At 50.7% G+C, this 10,821-nt stretch overlaps 1 protein-coding gene across 1 annotated transcript in view; it reads left to right on the plus strand.

Annotated features, from left to right (window-relative positions):
• CDH26 (cadherin 26) overlaps positions 1-8,186 on the plus strand; it is a 42,579-nt gene extending 34,393 nt beyond the window's left edge. Inside the window, 5 exon segments of the mRNA XM_025932471.2 lie at positions 226-324; positions 2,023-2,076; positions 4,430-4,504; positions 6,575-6,693; positions 6,695-8,186. Coding sequence (XP_025788256.2) covers positions 226-324; positions 2,023-2,076; positions 4,430-4,504; positions 6,575-6,693; positions 6,695-6,755 — 408 coding nt within the window. The 3' untranslated portion in view covers positions 6,756-8,186.
• The last annotated feature ends 2,635 nt before the right edge of the window (positions 8,187-10,821 follow it).

The following is a 10,821-nucleotide window of genomic DNA, read 5'->3' on the forward strand; positions in this document are numbered from 1 at the left end:
TGCCTACAGTCATGGTGGGCCACCTGCTCTGTCCCCAGCTCTGCTCTTGCATTTTTCCACCTTTCTCTCCCCTTCCACCCCCTTCTCCTCACACTAGCTTCTATCTGCACATGAGCATAGTGCGAGGGAAAGGTGCGGAAGGACGCACACGCGCGCTCTGCTTGCAGCTGGAGGGAAATGCGTTGTCTTCCGAGTAAATCAACATCCGCCTCCCCCGCCCCCCAGGATGCACACGACGTGCTCGCACCTGCGTCAAGAACAGCAGAGCAGGAATACTTCATCTTGGGGACTTCAGTGCATTACAGAAGCTCACCGCCTGTTGCGGTAAGAACCCCTAATGTTTGACAGTTGGCTCCCTTGAGAGGCAGCCCTTGTAGAAGATTCTGTGATGCCGGTAGAACAAACACAGTCAATGAAAACCTTCTCATTTACCTAACTAGCTATGGTGATCGTTGGCTGTTAAGAGTTGTTGTTTGATAGTTTTGATCAAGTATGATGCTTCTTTTTAGAACACCCACAAAGAAATACATTTTCTTGTGTCCATCTAAGGGTACCTGAGATAACCCATAAGATTACAAACACGTGGCTTTGGCCCCAATCACATTTCAGCCCTCCTGCCGACTGAGCCCTGACATCCTCCTGCATTGTGTCTTCATGCCCTCTATGTACAAATTCTAGAACTATTGCTTTGATTTTTGGAATGATTTTTCTTGGTTGGCGGGGGGAGCCCGGCTGGCTCAGTCAGTGGAGCACGTGACTCTTGATCTTAGGGTTGTGAGTTCGATCCCCATGTTGGGCGTGGGGCCTTAAAAAGTGGTTTTTCTGAAATCATGTGGCTTGGAAGAAATTGTAAAAATAGGCCAGAGAGTTTCTGTGTACACTTTCACTCAGCTTCCCCCAAAGATAACACAACCATAACATTTTATCAAAACCAGAAAACTGACTTTGGTACAGCACTATTGTTTTTAAATTTGTATTTAATGTTTATTTTTGAGAGAGAGAGAGAGAGAGAGAGAGAGAGCGAGCAGGCACAACTGGGGGAGGGGCAGAGAGCGAGGGAGAGAGAGAATCCCAAGCAGGCTCCACACTGTCAGTGCAGAGTCCGATGTGGGGCTTGAACTCAGGAACCATGAGATCATGACCTGAGCTGAAATCAAGAGTCAGATGCTTAACCAACTGAGCCACCCACGTGCCCCGGTACAACACTACTAATACGGGTCTCAAATAGAGACCTTATTTGGACTTCACCAGCATAACTAGGTACGACTTTAACAAAAAATGTACAGTTTGGCAACAACTAAAAGAGGTATTCAAGGTCCAAAAAGCCACAATTTCTATGATGGAAAACTTCTATAAAAGAATTCATGATCTCTATCATTTCATTCTCTTTTCTCAGGCTGTGTTTGAGCTAAGATAAAAACGTGCTGTTCTTTTTTGCACAAAGATGATGCCGTGGACCCACGCTTGAGTGGGCTTGTGTATTTGTGAACGTGCCCCTCTAACCCTGGAAGGGCTGGCTTCGTGGGCCTGGACCTGGTCGGTCACACGGGGCCCTGTGCTCACAAGGGCCCCGTGCCTGGTTTAAAGCCCTGTTGTCACCACCTTGAAAGTCTTACTGTTTGGACAAGGGGCCCACGTTTTCATTTTGCAGCGGGCCCTGCAAAAAGTGTAGCCGGTTCTGGGTCCCAGGGATGAATGTGTCTCATACGCAGATGTTGAGCCTACGCCCATGGCGCAAAGCGAGCCTTCCTTGGGCCTTCCTAGACCAAAGATGGGGCTTGAAAATCTCACGTTTTCATCCTCCATCTCCACAAAGCACCATGTAGCTGGCTTGTGGATTTTTGCTATGGACAACAACATTGCCATCACTGGAATTATTATACCTGTAGTACAAAAGTTAGAAGCGATGTGATTGCAAGAATGTCTAGTTACACGTTTGCATCCTTGGAAAATTAATATGAAGCCATCCGTGTTACTTTTCCTTTACTGATTTATGTATTTTTCATCCTTTTTAAAATTAAGGGTTGTGACATGCCTTTTGAGCCAAGAGGCACGAGGAACAAATATTCTACTCCCGTAAGTACAGATGGATGTGTCACCAGGGAGAGGGTTCCCTTACCTTGCTAACAGCTGTGGAAAGCCCTGAAAATTGGAAATTCGAGAAATTCTGCCCAACACCCAAATGAACGAAAAGGAGGCGTGAGTGTGGAGAATGAATTCGAAATAAGTAAAAAAAACCACACATCTAGACTTGGAAGCATAGAGTTTTTCAGTCCCTGGCAAATTCCTTTTGCTGCCGAGTTGCTAAGAACTTGGCCACGGCCCGAATATTCTTTTGCCATCCTCTTCACAGGCTTACAGAAGTTTTGAGCGAAGAGGGCCCCAGAGGCCCTCTGGTTCGTTTTGTTCCTAGACCTTACTAGCAGCAAAATTCTTCTGTTCATCTAAGATCCTGGGAAGAATGCCATTATAAGTAAAACAGATAAGGGAGGCTTCTTATTAATACCCACTTCGAGTATACTGACACTCACAACGTAGACCCATTGCCAGAGCAATCAGTGGAAACAGTGGTTCTGCTGAAAAACAAAAAATACCAGTGAGACGTTGTGGATGAAGAATGCAAAATCCTGTTATCCCAGCACCTGATTCATTGCCCCACAACATTTACAACATTTACAATGTTGTAAATCGGTTGTTAAAATATCAAGAAAATCTGAATTTACGCCAACAGGCAGTTTCAAATATTAAGTTTTTAGGTAGATCGATTTATAATATCAATATCTGCTTTGATTAAGCAAACAGGAGATGAAAATTTCATCCAAGTTCATGAAAGCAAATTGTGACACTTTTGCTTTTATGAACATGTTGGGGGAGGACTCAATTAAAAAGACGTAAATGATTTTCCATTATATTATAAAAATAGCATTCAATAATATGTTCAAATAATGTGCACATAGTTAAAATGAAATTCAAGCACTCTCGCTGGAGTGTCCTGGGGGAGTCGTGGCCCCGGGGACACAGGCTGAAGCCAGTGACTCAGTGCGAGGCCGGGAAGCTGTCCCGTTGGTGAGGGCGGGGGCACATGCTGTCTGCGCTCGGGCAGAATGGCCCCGAGTCTCACTGGAGACGGAGAAGGACCAGTGTCCGACCAGTGAGCGCCTGGTGAAGGGCCCGGGTGGCAGGAGAGGTCTCTATCTCCAAGAGCCAAACCTGGTACAGCATCCCCAGCCAGCGCCCTCGTCGGGGCCGCGAGTCCTCAGCACTCTTTGTAGCCGTCCACACTTGCTCTTTGGCTAAGTGAGTTTAGTTCAGGTCAGTCGGTGTGATGTGGCAGGTAGGCAGATATGTGTGTAGATGGGTGTGTGTGTGTGTATACATGTGTGTGTGTTACACGTGAACTTGTACAACTGATATCCTATGTGGACATGTGAGGTTTTATATATACATGAAATTGTCCCAGACTTTCCCATTTTTCACACGCTTCTCTGGACCGCCACAAGTACCCCTGCGCTCAGGGATGGCCGGGAGTCACGTCAGTGTCTTAAAACACAAATCGTATGGAATTGCGTCCAGTTTAAAACTTCCCGACGGCCTCCCGCCGCACTTGGGAAACAGCCCGCAGCCTTGTGGCCCAGGGTCCTCTGGGATGTTCCGCTCATGCCTGGCCTCCACCTGCCGCTCGGGCTCCAGTCTCTCCGTGCTCCCCCTGGACTGCGGGCCTCTGCTGGGCCTTCCACCTGGAAGGCCCTCCTCCTCGGTGGCCCTGGTGTTCCTTCCTCCCGCTCCCCCTCCTCCCGAGAGGCCTCCCTGGCCCCGGCTGGGTGGGGTCCCCCTCACTGCTGCTCCCCAGCGCCTCACTCTTGTTCCTCTTCACCCTCAGGTGCTGGCCCTGCACCTGTGTGAGCACGGGAGCGAGGCCGCCTTGCTCTCGTGCCCCAGGCGCCTTGCCTGCCTGGCCCCAAGCAGCCCCGACTCCCGCGATTCGGTTGTGCATGCTGCGGGCTTAGCGCGCTTCCCCACCGCGGTGCCCCAGCCGTTGCCAGGCCCGAAGCCCCAGACCCGCAGACACTTGCCAAGTGAGTGAAGGGTGCCCGCCCACCACTGAGAGCCAGGACCAGCTCTTCCAGAATCATCTGCTCACTGAATGGAGTTTGCGAACCTACCTAAAGCCTGCTGGCTGGTCCTGCCGGGGCTCCCTTCCCCAGCCCCCCAGAGCCGCTGCATTGAAAGGTCCAGCATCGGCACCTGCCGGGCCTCCCCTCTCTCCCAACGCTCAAATAGGGGACATGTGTGCACACAGTCCTTGGCCTGCCAGTCCCTGGGGTGGCCCTCCGGCTGGGAGGTGGCCCTGTCCCTGCCGGGCAGCGGAGGTCAGGAAGGTGAAGGGCCCCCCTCACTGGTGTTGGGGTTCTGCTGGTTGGCTTCGCAGGTGTACCGGGATGCCGTGGTGCCCAGACGATGCCCGGAAGCGAGCGCAGGGACGATGGCGGAGACCCTGAGCCAGGTGGGAAAGGCTTCCTTTTGTCAGTGTGGCTTCTGCTTCTGCCTCTGACTCCAGGTCCCCGGACCCTGTTTGGCGAAGCCGAGCGATGCTCCCCTGGCCGTGAGGATGGGTGGCAGGCAGGGTGGCGCCACTGTGGCTTGAGGAACCAGACCTTGGCGCTCCACAGTCACCGCCTGGGGCCTGCCCTGTGTCAGGTCCCTCTGGGGCCCGGCCAGTCCCTGGGGTGGGAGCTCCGCACCTCGGTGAGGCCCCGAGGCCACAGGGAGCGTGGTCCCTCCCCAGCCCAGCGGACGGACAAAACCACAAATACTTTATGTCTCCAAGTCTGGAAGCGAAGGCACACGGTCCCGGCACCTTTGGGAGGGGGCCGAGTGTCCCGCACGGTCCTGGCTGCGTCCTGAGGCGTCATCGGCCCCGCTGCGGGCGGGGAGGATGGGGAATGGGCCACCCAGACCGCAGCGTCTGCCCGTCTCTCCCTGTGGGGACAGGGCCGCGTCACGCCTGACACGTGGTGGCCAAGGATGGAGGACAGAGCGGGTGACGGGTGCTCAGACCCAAGGCTGGACCGGGGGCCGCCGAGGGCCCCTCTCCTTGAATGGCCACCCCCAGCTTTGAGCAACATCCAGGGGGCCCCCCATCCACCTGCCTGCAGGGAGACCCGAGCGAGCGGCTCACTGCACACCCGGCGGATAGAGTCACCGGCACCTGGGGATGGTCACGTGGCATCTGGCAGCCCCTAGTGGCACACAGCTGCACCCAGGGGGTCGTGGGGACGGGCCAAAGGTGCCCGCCCGCTGGGTCCAGCCCGGGTCGTCCTCCATCCTCCAGGCAGGAAGGCGGCCTGTGTTGGGTACGAGCCCGGACCGCTGTGCTCGGTGGAATCGGTGGAGGAAATCAGCAGATTAAAGGCCCGGTTCCTTCCCCGATGAGCCTTCTACCTTAGTTGGGGCTTGACGATGAGCTGTTGATCTTGCGGGGCCTCTGAAATTGCTGCATCAGGGCCCAGGGGCCGCTGCCGCGTCGTCAGCCTCGGGGGTTTTGAGCCTGCACAGCGCGGACCCCGCTGCGGGTTGTCATTCATGATCCCTCCAGCGCCCCTGGGGGGACGTGAGGGGACTGGTGAGGCCTCGGCCAGAGCGTGTGCACGTCGCCAGCTGGAGGCGCTTCCTTTCCTCCCCCGCCCCCCCGCCCCCCGGGGTGATGGCCAGACGGTGACCACAGTCCCCGAGCGAGCGGACGCGGGCAGGGGCCTACCTGTGGGCGCCTGTGGACACGGGGCTGAGACGCTGCGTCTCCCGCTGAACACAGAGCCTGGGAGGGGCTCCCGTGAGCCCCAAGAAGCTGGGTACAGCGGGGAGCTTGGGGACAGAGATGGTGTCCAGGACCCCTCCACTTCCTCTTTCCGGCCTTCTCCCGCCTCCTCCTCCTCGGGCTCTGGGCCCTCTGGTTCTGAACGTCCCCGTGCCCTCTGTGAGCTCGCCCTCTCAGGATCTGCCGCTAAACCCGCTCCCACCTGGGCTGACGTGGCTCAGGTCCAGACGGCACCCTCCCCGAGGTGCTGGAAAGCAAGCAGGTGGGAGTCTGTCCGGCAAACATTTAGTGAGTCTCTCGGGCCAGAACAAGCCAGAGAAGTCTTCGCAGAGAGATGCCTTGGGCCCTGAAGGATGAGCGGGAGTTTGCTCAGTGGAGGCTGGCAGGTGGGGGCGGGACAGCAGGAGCCAGGAGGGGGGGGCATCAGGGTGCGGGTGGCGAGGCTCACCCAAGGGGTCAAGGCGGGGGTGTGGGGGGGGGAGCCAGGACGCGCAGACCGCGAGCTCGCCACGGTTCCCTCCGGGAGAGCAGCTGGGGAGCGGGAGGGTGGTCTCCTTCCCCTCGGCTGCCGTTTCTGAGTCTGTAGAAACTTCTGAGACAGCCGGGGACAAAGAACAGCGCGCCATTAACACTGCACCGGGGCAGTCCCCCCCCACCTTCCCCTCCCCACCCCCCCCGGCCCCCCGTGGACCCTGGAGAAAACGGACGACGTGTGGAAGAACCTGGCACTTACCTTCTCTTCCCCTGGCTCTTCTCCAGAAGCTCTGTGGCCTTGACGCCCTAGCAGGTGACACTGGTCACCGGCCTCACATCTACGCGGAGGAGGGAGAGTGCGAAGGAGCGGAAAGCCTCAGTTCTCTTGCCTGCTCAGAACCGGACTCGGGCTTCAAAGGCTGCTCCGCTTGAAGAAATGTATGCTGAGTCAGGTGGTCCTGCCTAAAACAGCCCATTTTGGACAACTGGGATAATTCGTGGAGGGTATTCAAGGGAGTTCACCTGCTATGCTAGTCAAGGGACTTTTCTTCTCCCCAACCCTCCTCCTAGTCCTAAACTAAGGGTAAACTGGGAGGCTGGATTCTGATATTTTCAGACCAGGCGTCTTGAGCCAAAGCAAAACAACAGGTTATGCTTTTTTATAAATGTGACTTTCAGATTTTTTTTTTTTTTAAGAGAGACTCCCTCTTTCTGTTAACAGCCCAGCTCTGAGGGGAAATGAAATGATAATTTATAGATTAGCCAGCAATTTCGTGACAACAGGTTAATACTGGGGGAAAATGTAAACTAGATAGTTTTTAGTGATTATTTATTTCTAGAAGTATGATTCGGCTTCAGTTTAAGTAAAAAAAATAGATAAATAGGGAAATGTTTTTGGAATATTTGTGAGCAGTATTTTTAGTGATGGTCAAAAAACAAATACTGGTTCCTTTGCACTTCTTGAGTAAAGAAATATGTTATCGTAAGACAAAGGATTATGGTTATTATTTTATAAGCTGTACATACTTTAAAACATGAATAGGTGTAATTTAACTTGTATTTATTACATAGGAAAGAATTTATATACATGTGTAACAGAATTTAGTAGCCATGGAATGAATACATTCCAATTAGATTTTATCTTTAAGCAAAACTCAAACTTGGGACACGTGGGTGCCTCATTCGGTTGAGTGCCTGACTGATTTTGGCTCAGGTCATGATCCCAGAGTCGTGGGATCGAGCTCCGAGTTGGGCTATGTGTAAGTATGCAGCCTGCTTAAGCTTCTCTCTCCCTCTCCCTGCCCCTACCCCTCGTGCCCTATCTCTCCCTCTCTTAAAATAAATAAAATAAACTTAAAAAAAAAGAAATATTACAAAAAACCCCAAACTGAGTTTTCACTTCTCTACTTACTGCTAGTTTAAGTGTGTGTGTGTGAGTATGTGTGGGGGGAGGGAAGTTTCTTTTAAAATTCTTTTAAAAAATTTGAATAGTAGGACATTTGCCCTATAAAGAGTTCTCTTGTCTGGGTAACAGATGTACGTGTGGCACAGAAGTGAATGTATGTTCCTCACACGAGGAAGCCCCCGCTGGACCGATCGTTGGACCACCTTATTCTGGACTCAAAATGAGGGAGATTTAACTATGTCTTGTTTAAGCCGCAGCTCTTTCTGCCACTCCTGGGCAAATCTAATGTTAACTGATACAAAAGAAAGGACGAAGCAGGGCACCTGGGTGGCTCCGTTGGTTGAGCGTCCGACTTCGGCTCAGGTCATGATCTCGCGGTTTGTGAGTTCGAGCCCCGCATCGGGCTCTGTGCTGACAGCTCAGAGCCTGGAGCCGGCTTCGGATTCTGTGTCTCCCTCTCTCTCTGCCCCTACCCTGCTCATGCTCTGTCTGTCTCTCTCTCTCAAAAATAAATAAAGATTAAAAAAAATAAAAGCAAAACAAGACAAAAAAAAAAAAAACAAAAACAAAAGAAAGGACCAAGAGAAGCGAACCGCCAAGCAGTAGAGTAACAGTAGTATGATGATGTTGATAGTAACAGAATAAAAACAAGATAGTTTTCTTGTGTGAGTAATTTTGCTCAGCAAAAGGCTAGTGCTATCAGGACACTTTAATAAATGCATTGGCTATCTAAAAGCCCAGGGCCAAAATTAAAAAAAAAAAAGTATATAATTGATGGGCACCATCTTTTGCCGTGCCCTCTCGCGCCCCAGAAGTATCAGGAGAAACACGTTGGCTGTGGAATCAGTGAAGTATTACATTAAGCAGTTTCAGCTGACTCAGGGTTATAACTTCCCCTTCTTCCTGAAGAAGTATTTCCTTCAAAGAAATCTCACGGGTCTGTACGTGCTTACTTCCCTCATCACCTAGGGCTCTGGGTAACTGAAGAGGAAGAGAAACCATCTCGGAAACACTGGGACATCGACGTGGCACCTGAGTGTGTACAATAGCTGTGCGAATGCTTCACTGATTCAGGAGAGAGTCCAGGACATTTTCTGGGTAATTAGGGATGAAAGTAACTTTTTAGAAAACTACGCCTTTTGAGACTGAATTGTTGCCAGGATCAGCAGGTGGTCATTAGACCTTCCTGGATCTGAGGCAACGACCAGAAAACCAGGGCAGTGGGGCGGACATGGTGCACCATCTGCCTTTGTAAATAAAGTTTTATTAGCACACAGCTCTGTTCTTGCAGTGTCTGTGTATCATCTATGACTGCTTTTGTGCTGTCACGGTAGAGCTGTATGCCCACAAAGCCAAACATATTTAACGTGTGCCAACCCTTGGTGAAGGCATTTTTTAGTGGAAACTCCGTATCGTATCAAACATTTGCATTTTGTGTTTTAAATTTTTTTTCAGTTTATTTTCTTATTTTGAGAGAAAGAGAGAGGGTGTGCAAGCAGGGAGGGGGCAGAGAGAGAGAATCCCAAGCGGGCTCCGCACTGTCTGCGCAGAGCCCGACGCAGGGGCTCGATCTCTCAGACCCTGAGATCATGACCTGAGCCAAAATCAAGAGTCAGATGCTTAACCGGCTGAGCCACCCAGGCGCGTAAGGCGGATACGCACCCGTATCACACATTTGAAGATGTATCCACAGCCTGTGTTAAAAACAGACACACTGCCGTATAAATTCTGAAAGGTTTTAAATAAGTTTGTTTTTGGCTACAGGCAGCTTGCTTCCTTTACTACTGGTTATGAAATCTTGGCAGCTGCGTATACTTGTGAATTCTTGCATTATGAGAGACTCTGCGACTAATTGTTTTCAAAAGTAATAAAATACCGATGAAAAATTCATGAATGCTGAACTTAACAATTAATGAGGAGAACAAAGTATTATATTTTGTAGATGCTTAATTAGACATTTATTAATTTTAATTTTGCTGCTCCCTCAGTGTATTTTGAAGGCAATATTTTTTCAGATCTTGACCATTTTCATAGGTCTCGAGTGTGGGGGGCGTGGTGTCCAGCAGAGATGATGTTTGTGCGACACACACGAGGCATACAGCCTCTCCCTTTAGGATGCCGGTCTGTATTATGTATGATCACTTTCCCTGACTGACATGATTCATGGATGTTCTCACCACAAGGTTTTTCTCCAGTCTGTGTACATGACTTAAAAAGTTTCTGCGGCACCTGGCTGGCTTAGGTAAGCGTCTGACTTCGGCTCAGGTCACGATGTCATGGTTCGTGGGTTCGAGCCCCACGTCGGGCTCTGCGCTGACAGCTCAGAGCCTGGAGCCTGCTTCGGATACTGTCTCTCTCTCTCTCTGCCCCTCCCTGGCTCCAACTCTGTCTCTCTCTCAAAAATGAATAAACATTTAAAAAAATTTTTAAAAATAAGAAGTTTCTGTTAGAAACACTGGCATCAGGAGGTTTTGGTGAAAATGCTGAGTTTACATATATCCGTGAACTAAATCAAAATCTTATTAATAGCAATGAAGAAGGCAATAAAAACAGAAATAGTAAATATTTTCAGGGAAAATGTGATTTTATTAAGAACATTAGCCTCTAAATGACTTAGTAGTCCAAGGCTAGCTGCAGTCTGGGAAGTTAAATATTTTGCATTTCATCAATTTTGTTTTTCCATTTGCATTAATAGTCTCGTTGGTTTTATGGGTGCTTCTCATCGGAGGTGTTTGTTTTGGTCACTTCTGTGATTCACTGAGCACCGAAGCCGTCCTAGCTGTTAAAACCTCCCCAACAGAAACAGTAGCCCGGAGACCCTCACTTTATGTCCCCGTGAAGTAGGTGTAGCAAAAGCATCCTCAAGAATGATGTGTGGGCAGAAGACTGCGCACCTTGTCCGGTCATTATCTCTTCTGCAAGGTGCATGTCAGAGGCATAAATCTGTCCTGAAGAAGGAGGAGGCTAGAGAATTCTAGAGCTAGAATATGAGAGACACTGATACTGAACTTTTCCACAGAAGCAGAGCCTAATTGCCCCCAAATCCATCACCTCTCATTCCTCAACAGAAACTTGACTTTTCTGCCATCCACAATGGAAGTGACCCTTCCATCCTCCCTTGAGCCAG

This window comes from Puma concolor, chromosome A3 (assembly GCF_028749965.1).
Source record: "Puma concolor isolate L17-30 chromosome A3, mPumCon1.1.hap2, whole genome shotgun sequence".
NCBI lineage: Eukaryota > Metazoa > Chordata > Mammalia > Carnivora > Felidae > Puma > Puma concolor.